A 23,866-nucleotide genomic window follows, 5' to 3' on the forward strand; every position below is an offset into this window, starting at 1 on the left:
AGTAACTTGGCATTAGATATGATAAGTTCTGCAGAAATGTGGGCAAGACAGATTTCCTCATTTGTCCGTGCAATTTGCAATGTTATAGATTTGGTAACTGTATTTGTATGAATACAGGTAGAGACCTATACTTATTCACCTCAATGCATTAATAGTGGGTGAATGAATGCTTGAAATATTACGTCTTCCCTTGCACTGTGTCTGTTTGATGGAGAGTTATTGTATCTGGCTGGCACCCACTTGGCGGGCATTAGATATGATCAGTTCTGCAGAAACATGTAGGCAGAACAGATGTCCCTATTAGTCTGTCAAATTTGCAATTTTATAGATTTGGTAGCTGTATTTCTATAATTTCAGACAGAAACCTGTTACTTATTTATATCAACATATTAATAGTGAATGCATGCACATAATTTTCCAGGCAGGATGACCTTACTCAACTCTATTCCCTCTAAAATGTAGCAGAATATTGCATCAATTAAAACACTGGCTTTGTCTGACTCAAACCCAAAAAAGCATCTTATTTAGGAGGCATTTAAGAAAAACATGCATCAAATCGATGCAGGCTTAATTGCAGAAAATAATGATAACAGTGAACACAAAAACACAAAAAGTTACAATTCTTTTCTGTATAATGTTAGGCCGGTGGAGAGGTTTGTGTGTCCCTATGACCCTGAAGGCTGTGTTGTCTGGAGCCTGGTGCTCCTGGTAGGGTCTCCCATGGCATATTGGTCTCAGGTGAGGGGCCAGACTAAGAATGGTTCATAAACCCTAATGACAAAACGAGGCAGAGGAGGAGTTACCCAGCCCGGAGAAAGCCCGGGGCCCACGGCTGGAGCCAGGCCTAGATGGAGGGCCCGTCAGCGAGCGCCTGGTGGCTGGGCTTGCCGCGGAGCCCGGCCGGGGACACCCCAAAGGGACCTCAACGGACAGGACACGTGCGGCAGAGGCTGGCTCTGGGGACGTGGAACGTCACCTCTCTGTGGGGGAAGGACCCTGAGCTTGAGCGGGAGGTGGAGCGCTATCAGTTGGATCTGGTAGGGCTTACCTCTACGCACAGCCTCGGTTCTGGAACCGTACTCTTGGATAGGGGTTGGACTCTATTCTTCTCTGGAGTTGCCCATGGTGTGAGGCGCCGGGCGGGTATGGGGATACTCACAAATCCCCGGCTGAGTGCCGCTATGTTGGAGTTTACCCCGGTGGACGAGAGGGTCGCCTCCCTACGCCTTCGGGTTATGGGGGGGAAAACTCTGACTGTTGTTTGTGTGTATGCACCAAACAGCAGTTCGGAGTATTCGGCCTTCTTGGAGACCCTGAATGGAGTCCTGTATGGGGCTCCAGTAGGGGACTCCATAGTTCTGCTGGGAGACTTCAACGCGCACGTGGGCAACGATGGAGACACCTGGAGTGGCGTGATTGGGAGGAACGGCCTCCCTGATCTAAACCCGAGTGGTCGTTTGTTATTGGACTTCTGTGCTAGTCATGGACTGTCCATAATGAACACCATGTTCGAACATAAGGATGCTCATAAATGTACGTGGTACCAGAGCACCCTAGGCCAAAGGTCGATGATCGATTTTGTAATCGTATCATCTGATCTGAGGCCGCATGTTTTGGACACTCGGGTGAAGAGAGGGGTGGAGCTGTCAACTGATCACCATCTGGTGGTGAGTTGGGTCAGAGGGTGGGGGAAGACTCTGGACAGACCTGGGGTCTCATTTATAAAACAGTGCGTAGGATCCATACTAAAAATGTGCGTGCGCACAAAAGACGAAAATGGTGTACGCCAAAAAAAAATCAGATTTATAAACCGTGCGTACGCACACCTGCACGCAATGTTCCCTTTATAAATCACAGTCCACCTGGAAATGTGCGCACGTTGATCCGCCTCATATCCCGCCCACTACACGCCCACATTCAACCATAAATGGTCGATGCAAAGCACCTCATGAATGTTTCTGCATGTGAATGAGCCTGTTGTTGATCAGTGGATCTTTACGGTGAATCACGGCGACTCCCGAGAGGAAGACAGAGAAAAAGAGTTTTTCTGACACAGAGCTGGAGGTGTTTGTAGGTGAGGAGGTTGCTGAACACTCGTTCCCTCCTGATTCTCTCATTCACCTCACATAGTCCTCACAGTGCCGGTATATCCACCAGCACCATGCAGCATGTTCCGAGTCTCACCGCTGTGTTTATATCTTTACAGCAATCAGACTGATCCATTCAGTTAAAGTGATCAAGACAATCAGTAATATCCCCCACCTGTATATAATTACAAAAAGGAAGTTTGACAGGTGTACAATATTTATTTATTTATTTATTTAAGTTTTTATGGTTAACTTGTCCTGCATTATGATTAGGACTGATAATGATAATGAGGATATGGAGAGTAACGATTGTGTGAGAGCTGTCACTGGCTTTATTTACAAACTTTATTAATTTACACAATCCATACTGGTGAAGATGTGCCGGGTGGAGGTGACTGGAGGAGGCAGAGTGGCGCACCGCGGCGGTCTGATAGTTGCATCGGATAGCTGTTTTCATTTTGTCTATTTATACTGTATCTGTCCCTATCTAATATACCATAAATAAATTAATAAGTCATGTCATCACTGCAGCGATTTTACACAACAACTTTATGAAAACTAATATGGTACTTGGTGATATCTGCACACTATTAGAAGATCTTATTAAAACTATTGGTGCTCTGTTCTGCCATTCTTTAATGCTATTTGATATAATCTTGGATTTCTACAACCGATGATGATGATTTCAACAGCTGCTCCACAGCTGACTGCGACTGTCGGTAGTCCGGTCCTCTCCTCTGCGCTCTGGAGGTGGAGGGAACGTGATGGTGAGACAGCGCTGATGAGATATTGAGCGGAATTTGCTTTGAGATTTGAGTTGATCTTTTACATTTGTAAGGTGCTTATGGAATAGTTATGGATCACTAGCACAAAGAATACTATATATGGAAGAATACCCCACCAGCCGACTTCACCACCCAATCAGCTTTGGAAAAGGAATGGGAGTCCAAGGATGTCCCAAACAAACATCTGGTGTCAGACCCCACCCAACAGGTCCCTGGCACCAACCTGCCAAGGATACAGTGGTCAACTCTTAATAGATTCAGGTCCGGACATGGCCCCTGCTTGGCCAGCCTTCACAAATGGGGCAGCAGCCCAAGCCCTCTACCTCGGTGCCTCCATAATGTGCATACGCACGGGTCAAAGTTTCCGTACCAGTGCGCACATTCTCCCGTCAAGTTTGTTTTTATAGATCACAACTGTTGCGTGGGAAGTGGCGTACGCACATTTCAGGCCCCGTTTTGTGCGTACGCAACGGTTATAAATGAGACCCCTGGTAAGCCCAAACGCGTAATGAGGGTGAACTGGGAACGTCTGGAGGAGGCCCCTGTCCGAGAGATCTTCAACTCCCACCTCCGGCGGAGCTTTTCTGGCATCCCTGTGGAGGTTGGGGGCATTGAACCCGGGTGGGCGATGTTCAAAGCTTCCATTGCTGAAGCTGCGGCGGTGAGCTGTGGTTTTAAGGTCTTAGGTGCCTCAAGGGGCGGCAACCCTCAAACACCGTGGTGGACACCGGTGGTCAGGGAAGCCGTCCGACTGAAGAAGGAGGCCTTCCGGGATATGTTATCTCGGAGGTCTCCGGAGGCAGTTGCAGGGTACCGACGGGCCCGAAGAGCAGCAGCCACTGCCGTGACGGAGGCAAAGCAGCGGGTGTGGGAGGAGTTCGGAGCAGCCATGGTGAAGGACTTTCGGTCGGCACCAAAGTGCTTCTGGAAAACCATCCGGCACCTCAGGAGGGGGAAATGGGGAACCATCCAAGCTGTGTACAGTAAGGAGGGGACACTGTTGACCTCAACTGAGGAGGTAATCGGGCGGTGGAAGGAGCACTTTGAGGAACTTCTGAATCCGACCAATACGCCCTCTATGGTAGAGGCAGAGCTGGAAGCTGATGGGGGACCATCATCAATTACCCTGGTGGAAGTCACTGAGGTAGTCAAACAACTCCACAGTGGAAAAGACCCGGGGATTGATGAGATCCGCCCAGAAATGCTGAAGGCTCTGGGTGGGGAGGGGCTGTCTTGGATGACACGTCTCTTCAACACCGCGTGGAAGTCGGTGACAGTGCCTAAGGAGTGGCAGACCGGGGTGGTGGTTCCCCTTTTCAAAAAGGGGGACCAGAGAGTGTGTGCCAATTACAGGGGTATCACACTGCTCAGCCTCCCTGGTAAAGTCTACTCCAAGGTGCTGGAAAGGAGGGTTCGGCCGATAGTTGAACCTCGGATCGAAGAGGAACAATGCGGATTCCGTCCTGGCCGTGGAACAACGGACCAGCTCTTCACTCTCGCAAGGATCCTGGAGGGGGCCTGTGAGTATGCCCATCCAGTCTACATGTGTTTTGTGGACTTGGAGAAGGCATATGACCGGGTCCCCCGAGAGATACTGTGGGGGGTGCTGTGGGAGTATAGGGTGAGGGGGGCACTTCTTATGGCCATCCAATCTCTGTACGCCCAAAGCGAGAGCTGTGTTCGGGTTTTCGGCAGTAAGTCAGACTCGTTTCCGATGGGGGTTGGCCTCCGCCAGGGCTGCGCTTTGTCACCAATCCTGTTTGTGATTTTCATGGACAGGATATCGAGGCGTAGTCGGGGGAAGGAGGGTTTGCAGTTTGGTGTGCTGAGGATCTCATTGTTGCTTTTTGCAGATGATGTTGTCCTGTTGGCATCATCGGTCTGTGACCTCCAGCACTCACTGGATCGGTTTGCAGCCGAGTATGAAGCGTCCGGGATGAGGATCAGCGCCTCGAAATCTGAGGCCATGGTTCTCAGCAGGAAACCGATGGATTGCCTAGTGTGGGTAGGGAATGAGTCCTTACCCCAAGTGAAGGAGTTCAAGTACCTTGGGGTCTTGTTCGCGAGGGATGGGACTATGGAACGTGAGATTGGCCGGAGAATCAGGGCAGCGGGGGCGGTATTACATTCGCTTTACTGCACCATTGTGAGGAAAAGAGAGCTGAGCTGGAAGGCAAAGCTCTCGATCTACCAGTCAATCTTCGTTCCTACTCTCACCTATGGTCATGTGGGCTGGGTCATGACCGAAAGAACTAGATTGCGGGTACAGGCGGCCGAAATCGGTTTTCTCAGGAGGGTGGCTGGCATCTCCCTTAGGCATAGGGTAAGAAGCTCAGTCATCCGTTAGGAACTCGGAGTAGAGCCGCTGCTCCTTTACGTTGAAAGGAGCCAGCTGAGGTGGTTCGGGCATCTGGTAAGGATGCCCCCAGGGCGCCTCCCTAGGGAGGTGTTCCAGGCACGACCAGCTGGGAGGAGGCCGCGGGCAAGACCCAGGACTAGGTGGAGAGATTATATCTCCATACTGGCCTGGGAACACCTCGGGAACCCCTAGTCAGAGCTGGTTAATGTGGCCCGGGGAAAGGGAAGTTTGGGGTCCCCTGCTGGAGCTGTTGCCCCCGCGACCCGACCCCGGATAAACGGTTTAAGATAAGCCATAATGTAAGGTCATTGCATAGTCATGGCTTCAAGAAGATTATTTAATGATCACGTAATTAAAAAATGAATGAGGATCTAAATGCCAGTGAATTATTAGTTAATGAGTAACTCTCAATCAAATTTTTTGGATGATTTTTTGATTGATATTCAACTTGCTAATATTAATGGATGTGAACTTTAATGTGTATTTAACCTAACACAGTATAGAGAGTGGCCAATGCAATGCTACTGCAGAAACCCACAGGCAATAGGCCTCAATTACTTGAGTGTTTACACCAATAAATTCACAAATTCCAGAGCAGGAGACGTGCATTCAGTTCAACACCACCAAATTTATTGAATTAAAGGGGAAAAAAACTATTGGAAATTGATAACCTAAAAAAAGGAGAGGGCAATCATAAATTAACAATATTTATTCAACAATAATAGATAGTTAGAACAGTTTTTCCATAAAAACTCCAACTGAACCCCCTTTTAAATTAGAACCCAAAAAGAATACAACAAAATGCCAAATACTAAGGCAGGGTACTGTCTGCGGGAAGATTCTATTGTAACCCCTCTTTAAACCCACCAAGTGAGTACACTATGAACTATTCCTCTACACTGCAACCAGCACTGCAAATAGATAATGTATGAAACTGTAAAAAGTGACTATCATCCTTTTGGGCCTACCACATGGCATGCGAAGAGAGGGGAAATACCACGACTAGCCTACTCCCCGCAGGTCTCCCACTGCCTGGAAGAACAGAAACAAAAATACAAGGTAATGTGAATCAGTTGGTTCTGGTTTACAAAGAGTTAAAAAGTACTTCAAGTAATAACCACCACAATGCAACAGTCCAACTTGGATGTGTCCAAATTAACCAAGGGGCGGCTGGACACAGTCTCTCTTTTAGTCCATGTAAAACAATCAGTAGTCACAATCAGGCTTCGGTGTTAAATACATCTAGGCAAAGCAGCAGTCTAGCTTCAATCTGAAAAAAGAAGGGGAAACATGGTAAAAATCAAATATTCCTGTAAGAATACCTCGGAGGGAGTAACCCTCCTACATTACCAACCTACTTTAAGTTGCCTTACTCCTCAGGGCCCTACTTCCCTGCAATCACTGGCTCTGCTGTGGCTCAACTGGGGGAGGGGCAAAAGGCTGAATCTTTCCCTAAAAAGGTTAGATTGACCATATTACTCTTAAGATATGATATGAGATTAACAGACTTAAGTTTTTCTGCAACATACCTTTTCAGTATGGGGTTACAGAGCATCACTCTGGACGGCTCAGGACACAGCTGCACTACAAATCTATATACAAAGGAAGTGGTTAAACTCACTATAAAACAGCCATTTTTCCCTCCCAAAATCTCTCTCTTACCTGGACAAACAGTGTTGACGTGCCACACATATACCAGGAGTCAGACAAAGAGACTCTAATCACCCACACCTACATGGGGGGGGTGCTCCCTGCCTAGGTGATATATATGGTATATATGGTCACGTATATGTTTTCTGAATATGATCAATCAAACATCTGTTAAAAAATCCTGCTGTCTCTGATATTTTAAAGGAATCAATTGTAAAGATAATGATGAAGTAATGGGGGACTACTCATTAACTATTCAGTATTATGTCTCACTTTACTTGGGGGGACACAAATAGGGTAAGTAATCATACGTTAATGATGACGTAATGAGGAATTCCTCAGTAAGTACTCTGTATTATGTCTCATTTTATTGGAGGGACACAAAAACAGTAAGTAATGTTTAAGTAATCACTAATTAATGAGTCGTTACTAGTTGCTGCTCAGCAAAGTGAAAGTGGTCAAGTCAAGTCAATTTCAACCCTGGACAGGTCGCCAGACTATCACAGGGCTGACACATAGAGACAGAAAGCCATTCATACTCACATTTACACTTACGGGCCATTTAGAGTCAACAATTAACCTAACCTGCATGTCTTTGGACTATTGGAGGAAGCCCGAGATCCCTGAGAAAAACCCACGCTAACATTGGGAGAACATGCAAACTCCACAGAGAAGGGCCCCAAACCGGATTTGAACCTGCGACCCTCTTGCTGTGAGGCAAAACATTGGAGGAACAAGTGAAGAAACAAAGGAGAATTTATGGCCTACTCCCTGCGTTTTAAGACTATCTACATTCCTTTGAGATGTTGGCTCAGTCTGCCAAAGACACATGCAGCTGTGAATAAGAATGTAAAATGTAATGGAAATTACATTTAATGCAAATTAACATGAACTTGAATTGATGTGTTGTCCTTTGCTAACATATGTTTAATAACATGCAGTTTTGTTTAACATGTACATGTTTGTACATGTTTGGGGTTGAAGAAATGGCACAGAGACGCTGCACCACACAGAGGGATATGGAGATGGATTCCGAAAGAGAGCCACTGAGGGAGAAAAAATGACTTAAACCGAATCGCACCGTTGGATCCAAAAAATCCAAAATGCCGTGTTCTACACAGAACCTGCGACCACTCCATACAGTACAATCCACCAATCTACCCATCAAAGGTGATATATAAATACATTTTCAGAAGTGAAAGGGTTTGATGATTAGACTAATAAACAAATATATAGTCAATTAATATATAAGGTAATTTTCAGAAATTGATAGTTAATATTAGATGCCAGAAGAAATAGGAAATCCATCAATAAATTCTAAACCTGAATTACACCACGCCTAAATTTATGATATGAAACTGCTTGACAATCTTCCCTAGTGCTTCTTAAATTATCTGCTGCTGAATGGTGCATTAATAGCAAAACTAAATTTAATTGATAGGAAAACATCAACAACAAATTCAATCAGAGATATCAGTCACTGAATTTACCTGGTAACATTTAATTTGTTTCTATCCATAAATGTTCATCATTGTACTCACTGTATTCGTTCGATTATACTTTATTCAATTTATTATTTTTTCCTTTTGTTTTATCATTTATTCAATTATCCTCTGTTCGTAGTTTAGTCATGTAGTTAGTCAAATAAACATTTAATTTTATAAAGAACTTGGTTATTTGATTTGTTTGTATATAAACAATTAGAATAACTGTTCACCATGCCCACGTACTCTGTAGCAACCCTGATATGATGAGACTCAATTGATTAATATCAAAGTTTGTATTTTTCCCTGTTTTTATAAAATTGGGTGGCACCTGTGTAAATTCTGATATTAAAACTACTTGTGTGTGACATCTGAAGCTGAGTGTCACCACTATCCTTCACATTTTACGACAATACATGGGTTTATGATTAATAATTTTGGGTTATTAATTGTAGATACATATTTTGATATAATTATTGATGATTAATCTGCTCTTTGCAATAATACAACATGATCCAAGTTATTTGTCATCAGCCTACTTTCTCAATTACTAATAACATTGCTATTACTACCAACACATTTTTCTGCCTTTATTTTTGTATTATATAGAAAAAAGTATTAATTATGTCAGTAAGTTTCATGACTCAATTCCCCGACCCATGATTGCTTTCTTTGTGTTCCTCTCTGGTCTCAGCAGGATTATGTAACATTTGGGTCCAAACAGTGCCACCAAGAGACCAAAACTGGAGGCCAGGATGGCGAATACCTCCACTGCATCTGCATATTTCCCTGGTGAGCTAATATAAGCGGGGACAAAGGCAACCCACACAGCACAGAATATCAGCAAGCTGAAAGTGATAAGCTTGGCTTCATTAAAACTATCTGGAAGATTCCTCGCCATGAATGCTAGCAGGAAGCTGAGGATAGCCAGTAAGCCAATGTAACCCAGTAACATTGAAAAACCAAATGTTGACCCGACTACACACTCATAAACTATCTTGTCATTGTGGTATTGAGTGTTTTTATGAGGAGCTGGCGAAGCAGAGACAAGCCAAGCAGTACAGATTGCTGCCTGAATAGAAGTCAGAACTATAACTGTCCCTCTCTGTTGCACAGTACCAAACCACTTGAGACTGGCTCCTCCTCCTGGTTTGGAGGCCTTGAACACAGCCAGAACCACCATGGTTTTCACCAGGATGCATGAGACACAAAGTACAAAGCAGATCCCAAATGCTGCATGTCTCAGCTGGCATGTCCACATCCTGGGACGGCCAATGAACAACAGTGAGCAGAGGAAACATAATTTAAGTGACATCAGTAGCTGGAAACTCAGTTCTGAATTGTTGGCGCGTACTATAGGGGTGAAGCGATGATATGTGAAGATGCCCAAGATAACAGCACAGATTAATGTGCCCAATAATGTGGTGGCTGTCAGGAAGATACCCAGAGGCTCCTGATAGGAGAGGAACTCTATTTTCTTAGGAACACAGTGGTCACGCTGGGGGCTGGACCAGAAGTCTTCTGGACAACTGGTGCACTCCATGGAGTCTAAGAAAACATTGATAGTGTTAACATTAATGTTTAATTATATCTCCAAACTGCAATATTTCAAACTGAATACCAACCAGTCTCATTGCTGATCTTTCCCTCAGAACAAGGGATACAGTCAAAACAGCACTCAGGTTGCCCCTTCTTTCTGGCCATGCGGGTACCTGGAGGACAGCTCTCACTGCACACTGACCGGGGGGGCTGTAGGGAGAAAAATACACATCTTTTATTGAGTCAAATAGCTATAATGAGTCCTGCATAGTACACAAAATAGGTGTCTGAAAGAGCAGAAATAACCTGTTTGGATTCAAAGTTCCAGAAGATTTTGTCTTCATCAAGTGTGAGTTCTTCACCTTTGGCTGACTGTTTAACCTCGCCCACATTCTCAACTTTAATTCGTCCATCAGGGAGCCACAGCCAGTTCATGACATCATATATTGGTAATGCATCACCATTCTCATTAAATGACACTTGATCACCAAATGGTGTGGTGAAGTTGACCTTTTCCAAGTAATACACAAGCTAAGAATATCAGAATAACGGATAGAGGAAAATCAAAAAGGACAGATGAAAAATGAATTCTATATGACCATGGTGAACACAGTGGTATCTAGTATTCAATAATCAACCTGCCTACTGCACCTATGAACATATGAAGATATTAACAATTTCAACAAAGCATTTCCATTAAAGTGAAGTCACTGATATAACTGTATACCCAGTGTGAATACACTCTGTCCTGATCATATTATCCACTACTGTCACCTTGTGGTAAGGGAAATTGTTTCAGCTATGCTATGCACTTTAAGATTAGTAATCGCATAGCTTTGTATTTAATCCTATACCTGAAATGTTAATCCACTAAATAGCATAGGATTTAGTCACATGAACAGGTGTAGTTTAAACTGATATCTTACCTGCCATAGCTCCAGTCTTTGCAAACTGGCACAGCTGTGTCCGCTGAAAGGCCCTCTCCCCGGCACACAGCACAGCATGTCATCAAGAGCATACGCCAGAGCATACACAGCCTTGTACACGTTATACTCTGGCCTGAGGTTTGAAATGTCCAAGAACTCAGTCTCCACACTCTCTAGATCTTCCTTTCCAGTGCATAGTTCTCCCCCAGCCTCCACCCAACCTGCATGAGGTGGTGCAAATCTACACTGAAATGTGTATTCCCAAAACTGATTTACCTGAAATGTATTAAAAACTGTCTGTTATAAATGATGGCAATATACTGTATTGTTCTTACAAATACCTGATCAGATTGCAATTATAAGGTGAGACACTACAGGCAAAAGCAGGTTTCATGAACTGATCAATTTAGAAATTTTGGGCTATTTTGCTTCCATAACATGTCTTCTTTCAGACTAGTGTAAAGAAAACATCTAATTTAGGTGTTTATTTTACAACATTTGAATATATGTGTGTGTAGATTTCTCTTAAATTCACCAAAAGTTAAAATTACATAATGCCTCATTTGCATATTTAAACATAACATTTCAGAAAACTTGTAATAGAAAAAATAAATGTCTTAGTGTAAGTAATCAACTGGGGAAGTTTCATGGTGATATCTTAGATTTGTAAACCAATTCACCCAGAGTGACTTCAAAATGTATTGAATTTTACAATACATATGTTTAAAGCCTGTTTTCTCAAAATTAGTTTTGTAAAAACCTTTGACTCTAATATGTCAACAAATGTAACAACAATTTTGAACTTAGCTCTATCCAATGTTCAAATTTAAACATAAAATTTCAGAAAACTCGTGATAAAAAAAATAATTGTCCTAATATAAGTTATCAACTGGGGACGTTTCCTGGCAATATTTAGCTGTTAAATGTTTTAACCTATACACCTGTGGTTTCTCCACTGAAACTCACCACGTTATTTCCATAGAGGTTGTTGTGTTGTATGTCAGGACGTATTCTTAACAGGAAGTCCCTGAGTCCTGTTATTTCTCCTCGACGGATGGCAATGCCCAGTGTGCCACTCAGGTACGGCATGAGGTGGGGGGTCTGGAGCACAGGAGCTGCAGTCCAGGCTTCACTGGCCATCCACTGCAGGCCTGTCACATTCTGCCTCACCACCTGTGCATTGCATGATATAAAATATATACATTCATGCTGTCATAACACGATTGATGTCTTGTCTCATTCATACATATGTAAAACCATATTATTTCAGACAATCAAAAAATTAAGTTGTAGAGTTATATAAACTTATAATTAAGCTGTAATTCAAGCCAAACCTCTTCCATGAGGTTAATCATGTGACTTTGAAGTGCAAAGACAATGACCACACGAGCTGTAGATTTCCTCATCAAATCCACAATTCTCCGAAGTTCAGCTGCGTCTTTGCCCCATGGCAAAACTTCTAAATAGGCCAGACACCCTCCACCAGACTGAGGCAGATCAGATTGGAAGGATCGGGCAGCGTGGAGTCCGTAATCATCATCACTGATCAGCAGACCTGCCCAAGTCCAGCCAAAGCGCCTGAGAATCTGAATCATAGCACGCACCTAAGTAAATACAGAGTGGAGGGATTAATGCACAGGCAAGAATAATCTTTCAGTGGGGAAACTGCCAAACAGGTTATTTTCAAGGAATGTTTCAGAGCACATGCTTTTTGTTTATGCATTCTTATTTTGCCGATTGATGGTCACCTGGAAAGCATCACTTGGGATCGTCCTAAAGAAGGATGGAAACTTTTTCCGGTCACTCAGGCACGAACATGTGGCAAAATAACTCACCTGTGAAAGACACAGACTGTACATCCTAAAAACATTCAAATTCTTAATTGGCTGATTAGTCCAATGTTTACAATTGACTTTGCTTTTAAAATGAAAATACTATAAAAGAATCATGACGGAAAACTTACCATAGGTAATCTGTACAAACCTAAGACAGCGGAGATTGCAATAGAACCTCTAGAGAAAGTATCACCCACAATACCAAGGACTGGAGGGGTTCCTACACAGGTCTTGTCCAACATAAACTGCTCTTCTCGACCACTGGCTAATGACAACGCTGCACGGAATCCAATTCCTAGTTTGACACAGTTGTCATTAAGACTGTATCCCAGAGTCAGATTAGGTAGCAGGTTGGAGTTTCTATTGATCTCATCAATAGCAAAGGCCATGGTCTGGGCCTGTCTGAATCCTAGAATATCAAAACTAACACAAAAATACCATTGTTTGAATATACAACATGATACAGTCACTGTGCTGACAGAAATGTCTTTTACAATTACAGATTTTGCAAACAATTAAGCCAGTTGAAAAGCAACAATTATTACAATATTTGATTAAAAAAAAAAAAAGAAGAAAAAAATAGAGACAAGTGATAGGTCTAAAATGGCATGAATACACAATGTAATTCTGACCGGGTAATATCTTATCATATAAAATACATTTTACTAATGGAATGGCTTCTTCTAGCTTCTGCATTTTGTTTGTTTCCCTGACATACTGACCTGTGGCAGGTTGGCTGTTGTGGCTCTGAGGTAAAAGACAAGTCAGGAAAAACAGAAAAGAAGTGTATCTTAAACAGCCCTCCCAGAACCACATCTCCAGCCTTGTGCATCCCATTTAGATGAAACTGTGCCTGTAACCGGCAGGAGGTGGAATGGAGAGGGGAGGGCATAGCAGAAGACAAGTGGGAATACAACAACACAGAGTACATGAGCAAGAGGAGGTTGATATCTAAAATAGCCCACATGGCTTTCCTCCTGTTTACTCCTTTTCTGACTCAGTGTCAACCCCTTTTATTGACTTGCAGCATTGTTTAATCTTGCACACCACCCATCAGCGCATACGCAAAGGTAAGGGCAGGGCCTAATATGCATTTCATTTGAGATTGATTTTGTATTGAGGTGGAATTAATTTGTGCACTTTTAATTACATCTCACCAAGGCAATTTTTTCAACCTTTCCAACCCAAATTGAAGTTGTGGATGACCGCTGTGATTGACGTCTACTGAAATTTGCGTGTAATTTGTTGTGTGATAAGCATACCGAATTAAACTCAAATTAGCCCAGAGTATGTCCATGGTGGTAGCAACATACCAAGACACTCAGTGAAAATTTACATCTTCCCTTGCTCTGTGTTTGTTTGACGGGGAGTTATTGTATGTGGCTGGCACCCATAGTAACTTGGCAGGTATTAGATATGATTAGTTCTGCAGAAACATGTGGGCAAGACAGATCTCCCCATTAGTCTGTCCAATTTGCAATTTTACAGATTTGGTTACTGTATTTCTATGATTAAAGACATAAACCTGTTAACACATTAATAGTGAGTGCACGCACATACTTTTCCAGGCAGGATGACCTTACTCAACTCTATTCCCCCTAAAATGTATACAGAATATTGCAACAATTAAAACACTGGCTTTGTCTGACTCAAACCCCAAAAAGTATCTTATTTAGGAGGCATTTAAGAAAAACATGCACTCATTAGACCCTGGACATGTTGCCAGAGTGTCACAGGGTTTACACATAGAGACAGACAGCCATTCATACTCACATTCACACTTACAGGCCATTTAGAGTCAACAATTAACCTAACCTGAATGTCTTTGGACTGTGGGAGGAAGCCGGAGATCCCATGCAAACTCCACAGAGAAGAGCCCCATGCTGAGTTTGAGCCTGCGACCCTCTTGCTGTGAGGCAACAAATTGGAGGAAAAAGTGAAGAAACAAAGGAGAATTTATTGCCTACTCCCTGGGTTTTAAGACTATCTACATTCCTTTGAGATGTTGGCTCACAGTCTCCCAAAGACACATGCAGCTGTGAATGAGACCAAAATGGAAATAACATTTAATGCAAATTAACATGTACTTGAATTGATGTGTTGTGCTTTGCTAACATGTTTAATAACAGGAAGTTTTGTTTAACATGTACATATTTAGGACAAGAAGAAAACTGAAATTATTAGGAGCCAGCAGAGACACAAGTCTGTCTCAAAATGTTGTCCTCTCCCTGCCTTATTTTGGAAATCCACATTTGTGACTAAGTTTGTTTAGTTAAATTTTTGTAGTTCAGTCATTTTCAATTTAGATAACTCAAATACTCATGCTGATAAGTAGTTAATCATAAGCTGTAGATAAAAACATTCCCTTTTTATTAATCACTTAATGAAATCCTGCTACATAAATATTTTTACATGTGTATATCTACCGCATAGCTGGGGGTGGGCCTAGGTGGGCCTGTGCCCATCCAATCAGAAGGCTTTCTTTTTTGATTTTGATTGTTTACCATATAATAGGTAAATTTTGTGAGTGGCAGGAGCCAGGGCCATATTGAATTATGCAGTCAGGTTGCTGGCAGCCCTGACAACTTCTTGGAATTATTTCAACTGATTTACTACTATGACCCAGAAATAAAAAAACAACTGGACGAACTGCCACGAAACCCGAAACTTATGAGCCCTGACATCCAGAATGAGATACTGGAAACTGCAGCATCACTACTTATCCGCAAAATAAAGAAGGATTTTCATGAAGAGACAGACACATACTATGCAATTTTTGCAGACGAATGTAAAGACTTGTCAAAAAGAGAGCTTGTGGCAGTATGTATCCGATACATACACAAAGGTCTGTTGAAGGATAGGGCTGTGGGGTTTGTAGAGACAAGGGACATGAGTGCAAGAGCTATATCAGCAAAGATCCTGGAAGTGGAGCCATTGCAGCTGGATCCCACTTTGTGTGTTGGTTTTGGGTTCGATGGGGCATCGGTTATGTCCGGCAATAAAGGAGGGGTACATGTGATTTTAAAGAAAAACTTTCCCTACGCAATATATGTGCATTGCAATTCACCTCATCCTGTGCACAGCATCAACGGTGTCACCTGGCATATCAACATTTTTTGATTTCATTAACAACTTGCATAGTTTCATGACGGGGTCACATAGGCATGCTAGATTTATGGAAATCCAACAACAGCTGCGACCAGGGAAACCAACTTTGGAACTAGAGAGATCCTGCGATGTCCGACGGAGCTCGTGGTCAAATGTGCTAAGTGAAGTGCTGACACTTTTGGGCCCTATTTTGGAGACCATTGCTGAATTCTCCGAAAGCTCAAGCCATACAAAACTTGAAGCCGACGCACTATTGCAAGAAATGCAAAAGAAAATAAATTCTATTTCTACTAGTGATGTTCAACAAGTTGTTTGAAACGAATGACTTTGCCACTAAGGGCCTGTAATCTGCCACCATATCAGTTACATATTGCGTTGACCTAATCGAAGAGCTTAAGGAGAGCTACACTACATTCAGGAATAAAGAAAATTACTTTGATTAAGTAATGACACTTACTGACGATCTGATGAAAAAACATGACATTGTGAGCTGGAACATTACTGGGGCCCGAAAGAGCAAGTTCCCAGCTAAGTTGAGCGATACGCTGGTTGAGTCTACCGTGGGCAAAACATCACCTGTGCGCTGTGTGTGTGTCACACAGCGCAGCTGACAGACGCACACTGACTCAAACTGTGTATGTATCGTAATGGCATGCATGTATGCTTGTGATGCATAAGGCTTATGGTATGATTAAACTGTGGTGTATTCAAGCAAGTATAGTTGTAATGGCCTATTTTGATAACATATGTGTTTTGGGCTAGGCCCACTTGATTTTCTCTGGGCACACCTACATTATGATTTCTGGCTATGCTAGTGGTGTATATTATATGTCCGCAGTGATCTTATACAGAAATCCAGGTGCACAGTAATGCTTCAGTTTATCATGTGATATATATTTTTATCTAGTTGAAGTGTATTACAGCTTTTAATGTTGATTGGGAACCATATATAAATAGATTAATTTTGTTACATATGCTTAGAACATTAATTAAGTTCATGATAATCAACTCTGCTTACATGTCCCTTAGTTTCAGGGCAGGGGCAAAGGGGAAAGGGCAGCCCGTGTGTGAAGTGGTTGTGGGCATCTTGGAGGGTAAGGGAGGTCGAGCACCCTCTGTCCTCCCTTGGGGCGGGACGTCTTCTATCAACTCAATGCATTTCAGGAGATTAATTATAACGTGTTAATTGTGAACTACTTTTAAACACATAACAAAACAAATCTTTTTTATTTAGGCCTGTTTATTGAGCTGTAGCTAGCTACTAGTGTTAGCTAACACAATAGTTAGCTTGTTGTAGCAACCCTGAATGACCCGGATGCAGCAGTCTGTCGCGTGTCACTAGAAGCCTGTCTGTAAACTGCCCGTACAGCAGTCCGTTGCACCGGAATCCAGAGCAGCAAGTCGGACCACTGGCTGCATGCCACTGTAATCCCGTTGTGGATCAGTCCGGACAGCTCAGCGAGGGTCGGGACTGCCTGGGGCAAGCCGCAGGAATCGCACCCCGCCGGTGAGTGGATGGAGAGAGCTCCGCTCGGGGCTCACTGCTCGTGCCTCGCCGTCAGCTGTCCAAGCCAAGCAACGGAGACGCAGCGGCCCGAGGTGCTGCTCTAGATCTCGGTGTGGGCAACGGACTGCTCTATGGGCGGTTTACAGACAGAAAGAATGGCACAGAGACGATGCCCCAGACAGAGAGAGATGGAGATGGAAAAACGACTATGACCGAGTTTGAATTGAGGTAACGTCGCAACCGACCACATCCAAAAGTGCCCGAGGACGCCAAAGAGAGCCATTGAGGGAGAAAAACGACTTAAGCTGAGTCGCACCGTTGAATCCAAAAGATCCAAAATGCCATGTTCCAGACACTCCTTAAAGCACAATGCACCCATCTACTCATCTAAGGTGATATATAAATACATTTTCAGAAGTGAAAGAGTTGTGAAGATGATTAGACTAATAAACACATTTATAGTTCATTAATAAATAAGGTAATTTTAAGAAATTGATAGTTAATATTAGATGCAAAAAGAATTAGGAAATCCATCAATAAATTCTAAACCTGAATTAGACAACGCCTAAATTTATAATATGAAACTGTTTCACAATCTTCCCTGGTGCTTCTTAAATGATCTGCTGCTGAATGGTGCATTAATACCAAAACTAAATGTAATTGATAGGTAAACGTCAAACAACAAATTCCAATGAGAGATTTCAGTCACTGAATTTACTTGGTCACATTTAATTGGTTTCTATCCATAAATATTCATCATTGTATTCACTGTATTCCTTCATTTGTCCTTTATTCAATTTATTCCTTTTTCCTTTTGTTTATCATTTATTCATTTATCCTCACTTAATAGATTAGTCATGTAGTTAGTCAAATAAACATTTGATTTTATAAAGAATTTGATTCTTGTTTTTTTATAAAATTGGGTGGCACCAAGGTAAATTCTGATATTAAAACTAAGTGTGTGTGATATTTGAAGCAGAGTGTCACCACTATCCTTCATATTTTACCATAATTCATGGGTTTATGACTAATCATTTTGGGTTATTAATTATAGATACATATTTTTATAGATTTTTTTTGATTGATGATTAATCTGCTCTATGCAATAACGCTAGATGATCCAAGTTATTTGTCATCAGCCTACTTTCTCAATTACTAATAACATTGCTATTACTACAAACATATTTTTCTTCCTTTATGTTTGTTTTGTATAGAGAAAAAGTATTAATTCTGTCTGAATGTTTTATGACTCAATGCCCCGACCCATGATTGCTTTCTTTGTATTCCTCTCTGGTCTCAGCAGAATTATGTAACATTTGGGTCCAAACAGTGCCACCAAGAGACCAAAACTGGAGGCCAGGATGGCAAATACCTCCACTGCATCTGCATATTTGCCTGGTGAACTAATATAAGCGGGGACAAATGCTACCCACACAGCACAGAAGATCAGCATGCTGAAAGTGATGAACTTGGCTTCATTGAAGTTGTCTGGAAGATTCCTCGCCATGAATGCTAGTAGGAAGCTGAGGATAGCCAGTAAGCCAATGTAACCCAGTAACACTGCAAAACCAACTGTGGATCCGACTACACACTCATAAACTATCTTGTCATTGTGGTATTGAGTATTTTTATGAGGAGCTGGTGAAGCAGAGACAAGCCAAGCAGTGCAGATTGCTGCCTGAATAGAAGTAAGAACCATAACTGTCCCTCTCTGCTGCACAGCACCAAACCACTTGAGACTGGCTCCTCCTCCTGGTTTGGAGGCCTTGAACACAGCCAGAACCACCATGGTTTTCACCAGGATGCATGAGACACAAAGTACAAAACTGATCCCAAATGCTGCATGTCTCAGCTGGCATGTCCACATCCTGGGACGGCCGATAAACAACATTGAGCAGAGGAAACATAATTTAAGTGATATCAATAGATGGAAACTCAGTTCTGAATTGTTGGCGCGTACTATGGGGGTGCTGCGATGATAGATGAATATGCCCAGGACAACAGCACAGATAAAGGTTCCCACCAATGTGGTGGCTGTCAGGCATATACCTAGAGGCTCTTGATAGGAGAGGAACTCTGTTTTCTTAGGAACACAGTGGTCACGCTGGGAGCTGGACCAGAAGTCCTCCGGACAACTAGTGCAATCCATGGAGTCTAAGAAAACAGAGGAGTTGCTGAGATACATGCTTAAATTATATCTCCAAACTGCAATATTTCAAACTGAATACCAACCAGTCTCATTGCTGATCTTTCCCTCAGAACAAGGGATACAGTCAAAACAGCACTCAGGTTGCCCCTTCTTTCTGGCCATGCGGGTACCTGGAGGACAGCTCTCACTGCACACTGACCGGGGTGGCTGTCAGAGGAAAAATAAATATCTGTTAATTTACGCTAATTCTACATTGCTATAATGACTCATTCATGGGACATAAAATAGGTGTCTGAAAGAGCAGAAATAACCTGTTTGGAGTCAAAGTTCCAGAAGATTTTGTTTTCATCAAGTGTGAGTTTTTCACCTTTGGCTGACTCTTTGACCTCGCCCACATTCTCAACTTTAGTTCCTCCATCAGGGAGCCACAGCCAGTTCATGATATCATATATTGGTAAGGCATCACCATTCTCATCAAATGACACTTGATCACCAAATGGTGTGGTGAAGTTGACCTTTTCCAAGTAATACACAAGCTAAGAACCGATTAAAAAAAAAAATCTATATGACCATGGTGAGCACCGCGGTACATAGTATTCAATAATCAAATTGTATACTGCACCTACGAACATATGAAGACATTAACATTTCCAACAAAGCATTTCCTTTAAAGTGAATATATTACCGTATACCCAGAGACAAGACATTTTTGTCTCTGACCTGAAAATGTTATCCACTGCTGTCACCCAGCAGTAAGGAAAATCCTTTCAGCTATCTGCTCTGCACTTTAAGATTAGTAATCTCATTGCTTTGTATTTAATCATATAACGTAAATGTTACTCCAGAAAATAGCATAGGATTTAGTCACATGAACCAGTGGAGTGTAAACTGATATCCTACCTGCCATAGCTCCAGTCTTTGCAAACTGGCACAGCTGTGTCCGCTGAAAGGCCCTCTCCCCGGCACACAGTGCAGCATGTCATCAAGAGCATACGCCAGAGCATACACAGCCTTGTACACATTATACTCTGGCCTGAGGTTTGAAATGTCCAAGAACTCAGTCTCCACACTCTCTAGATCTTCCTGTCCAGTGCATAGTTCTCCCCCAGCCTCCACCCAACCTGCTGGAGGTGGTGCAAATCTGCACTGAAATGTGTGTTCCCAAAACTGATTTACCTGAAATGTATTAAAAACTGTCTGTTATAAATGATGACAATATACTGTATTGTTCTTACAAATACCTGATCGGATTGCAAGGTTAAGGTGAGACACTACAGGTAAAAACATTGTTTTTCATGAACTGGTCAATTTTGAAATTGTGGGCTCTTTTGCTTCCATAACATGTTTTCTTTCAGACTAGTGGAAAGAAAATATCCAATATAGGTGATTATTTTACTACACTTTGTCTATATCTGTCTGTAGATTTATCCTAAATTCTCCAAAAGTTTTCATTAGATAATGCCTTATTTGAATATTTAAACATAACATTTCAGAAAACTTGTAATACAAAAATTAATTGTCTTAGTTTAAGTAATCAGCTGGGGAAGTTTCATGGTGATAGCTTAGATTTTTATCCCAATTCACCAGGAGTGTCTTCAAAATGTATTGAATTTGCCGTTTTCTCAAATTGAGTTTTGAAAAACCTTTGACTGTAATATATCAACAAAATGAAACAATCATTTTGAATTTAGCTTTATCCAATGTTCAGATTTAAACATAACATTTCAGTTTCAACCTATACACCTGAGGTGTCTCCACTTAAACTCACCGTGTTATTTCCATGGCTGTTGTTGTGTTGTATATCAGGACGTATATTTAATAGGAAGTCCCTGAGTCCTGGTATTTCTCCTCGACGGATGGCAATGCCCAGTGTGCCACTCAGGTACGGCATGAAGTGGGGGGTTTGGAGCACAGTAGCTGCAGTCCAGGCTTCACTGGCCATCCACTGCAGGCCTGTCACATTCTGCCTCACCACCTGTGCATTGCATTATATAAAATATATAAATTCATACAGTCATGACACAATTGATTGCCTGTCTCATTCACACAAATGGAAAACCCTATTATTTCAGAGAATCAAAACATTAAGTTGTCAAATTATATAAATTTATAATTAAGGTGTAATTCAAGCCCAACCTCTTCCATGAGGTTAATCATGTGACTCTGAAGTGCAAAGACAATGACCACACGAGCTGTAGATTTCCTCATCAAATCCACAATTCTCCTTAGTTCCGCTGCGTCTTTGTCCCAGGACAAAACTTCTAAATAGGCCAGACACCCTCCACCAGACTGAGCCAGATCAGATTGGAAGGATCGTGCAGCGTGGAGTCCATAATCATCATCACTGACCAGCAGACCTGCCCAAGTCCAGCCAAAGCGCCTGAGAATCTGAATCATAGCACGTACCTAAGTAAATACAGATTGGAGGGATTAATGCACAGGCAAGAATAATCTTTCAGTGGGGAACCTTCTAAACAGGTTATTTCAAAGGAATGTTTTAGTGCACATGCTTTATTTCTATGCATTATTAATTTGTGGTCACCTGGAAAGCATCACTTGGAATCGTCCTAAAGAAGGATGGAAACTTTTGCCGGTCACTCAGGCACGAACATGTGGCAAAATAACTCACCTGTGAAAGACACAGACTGTACATCCTAAAAACATTCAAATCCTTCATCGGCTGATTAGTCCAATGTTTACAATTGACATTGCATTTAAAATTAAAATACTATAAAAGAATCATGGCGCAAAACTTACCATAGGTAATCTGTACAAATTTAAGACAGCGGAGATGGCAATAGAACCTCTAGAGAAAGTATCACCCACAATTCCAAGGACTGGAGGGGTTCCTACACAGGTCTTGTCCACTATAAACTGCTCCTTTTGACCACTGGCTAATGACAACGCTGCACGGAATCCAATTCCTAGGTGTTGGCAGTTGTCATTAAGACTGTATCCCAGAGTCACATTAGGTAGCAGGTTGGAGTTTCTGTTGATCTCATCAATAGCAAAGGCCATGGTCTGGGCCTGTCTGAATCCTAGAATATTAAAACTAACACAAAAATACCATTCTTGGAAAATACAACATGATACCGCTCACTGTGCTGATATGAATGCATTGCACAATTACAGATGTTGCAAACAATTAAGCCAGTTGAATAACAACAATTATTACAATACTTGATTAAAAGAAAATAGAGGAGACAAGTGATATGTCTAAAATGGCATGAATACACAATGTAATTCTGACCGGGTAATATCTTATCATATAAAATACATTTTACGAATGGGATTGGCTTCTTCCAGTTTCTGCATTTTGTTGTTTCCCTGAAATACTGACCTGTGGCAGGTTGGCTGTTGTGGCTCTGAAGTAAAAGACAGGTCAGGAAAAACAGAAAAGAAGTGGATGTTAAACAACCCTCCCAGAACCACATCTCCAGCCCTGTGCATCCCATTTAGAGGAAACTGTCCCTGTAACCGGCAGGAGGTGGAATGGAGAGGGGAGGGCACAGCAGAAGAAAAGCAGGAATACAACAACACAGAGTACATGAGCATGAGGAGGTTGATGTCTAAAAATGCCCACATGGCTTTCCTCCTGTTTACTCCTTTTTTGACTCAGTGTCAACCCCTTTTATTGACTTGTAGCATTGTTTAATCCTGCACTCCACCCATCAGCGCATAGGCAAAAGTAAGGGCAGGGCCTAATATGTATTTCATTTGAGATTGGTATTGTATTGAGTTGGAATTAATTTGTTCACTTTTAATTACATCTCACCAAGGCAATTTTAGCAACCTTTCCAACCCAAATTGAAGTTGTGGATGACCGCTGTGATTGATGTCTACTGCAATTTGTATTTGATTTGTAGTGTGATAAGCATACCGAATTAAACACTCCAAATTCTCAAATTAGCCCAGAGTATGTCCACTAGATGGTAGCAGTATACCAAGACACTCAGTGAAATATTACATCTTCCCTTGCTCTGTGTTTGTTTGACGGATAGTTATTGTATTTGGCTGGCACCCATAGTAATTTGGCAGGTATTAGATATGATTACTTACTTACTTAGTCCTTGTTGCGCCTAGTGGCACATAGGGCAAGGACTAAGGATCTCCACTCATCTCTGTTGTTTGCTTTCTTCTCAATGCTGTTCCAGCTGTATCCTCTCATCTTCATTTCTCCTTCGATGGTTCGCCTCCAGGTTGTTTTGGGCCTCCCTCTTTTGCGTTTTCCCTCCGGTGTCCAACGCAATGCCACTTTTGTCATGTCATCAGATAGTTTCCTTAATACATGTCCAAGACATCTCCATCTTCTTCTTATCAATATTGTTTCCATGTCCAAGCACCCTGTCATTTGGTGTAGTTCATGGTTTGTGATCTTTCTAGGCCAGAATATCCTCATGATCTTTCTGAGGCGGGTATTGTGAAAGCTAGAAAGCT

The 23,866-nt window shown here is 42.2% G+C and overlaps 2 protein-coding genes across 2 annotated transcripts; both read right to left on the reverse strand.

The window, feature by feature from the left end:
* Positions 1-9,002: 9,002 nt before the first annotated feature.
* Positions 9,003-13,557, reverse strand: LOC119491569 (extracellular calcium-sensing receptor-like). The gene is made up of 9 exons (XM_037775711.1): positions 13,388-13,557; positions 12,794-13,088; positions 12,579-12,665; positions 12,165-12,434; positions 11,797-12,003; positions 10,831-11,106; positions 10,211-10,435; positions 9,991-10,114; positions 9,003-9,913 (listed from the first exon to the last, which is right to left on the reverse strand). Exons 1-9 carry the CDS (start codon positions 13,555-13,557, stop codon positions 9,003-9,005), a joined length of 2,565 nt encoding a protein of 854 aa, XP_037631639.1.
* Positions 13,558-18,523: 4,966 nt separating this feature from the next.
* LOC119491738 (extracellular calcium-sensing receptor-like) lies at positions 18,524-22,894 on the reverse strand. Its single transcript, XM_037775939.1, has 9 exons — positions 22,770-22,894; positions 22,187-22,481; positions 21,972-22,058; positions 21,566-21,835; positions 21,198-21,404; positions 20,330-20,605; positions 19,741-19,965; positions 19,513-19,636; positions 18,524-19,434 (listed from the first exon to the last, which is right to left on the reverse strand). The coding sequence occupies exons 1-9, from the start codon at positions 22,877-22,879 to the stop codon at positions 18,524-18,526; spliced, it is 2,505 nt and encodes an 834-aa protein (XP_037631867.1). The 5' UTR covers positions 22,880-22,894.
* Between the last annotated feature and the right edge of the window lie 972 nt (positions 22,895-23,866).

This window comes from Sebastes umbrosus, chromosome 7 (genome assembly GCF_015220745.1).
Source record: "Sebastes umbrosus isolate fSebUmb1 chromosome 7, fSebUmb1.pri, whole genome shotgun sequence".
NCBI classification, from domain to species: domain Eukaryota; kingdom Metazoa; phylum Chordata; class Actinopteri; order Perciformes; family Sebastidae; genus Sebastes; species Sebastes umbrosus.

Bases quoted from the DNA above. Each gene is read 5' to 3' on its own strand.
- LOC119491738 (XM_037775939.1), bottom strand. From the start codon at position 22,879: ATGCACAGGGCTGGAGATGTGGTTCTGGGAGGGTTGTTTAACATCCAC. The intron at 22,482-22,769 runs GTCAGTATTTCA...TTTTTGTGTTAG, and splicing joins CAACAGCCAACCTGCCACAG to TTTTAATATTCTAGGATTCA. The intron at 20,606-21,197 runs GTGAGTTTAAGT...AATACATTTCAG, and splicing joins ACAGCCATGGAAATAACACG to GTAAATCAGTTTTGGGAACA.
- LOC119491569 (XM_037775711.1), bottom strand. From the start codon at position 13,557: ATGCCCTCCCCTCTCCATTCCACCTCCTGCCGGTTACAGGCACAGTTT. The intron at 10,436-10,830 runs GTAAGATATCAG...TGATATTCTTAG, and splicing joins AAAGACTGGAGCTATGGCAG to CTTGTGTATTACTTGGAAAA. The intron at 9,914-9,990 runs GTTGGTATTCAG...ATGTTTTCTTAG, and splicing joins AAAGATCAGCAATGAGACTG to ACTCCATGGAGTGCACCAGT.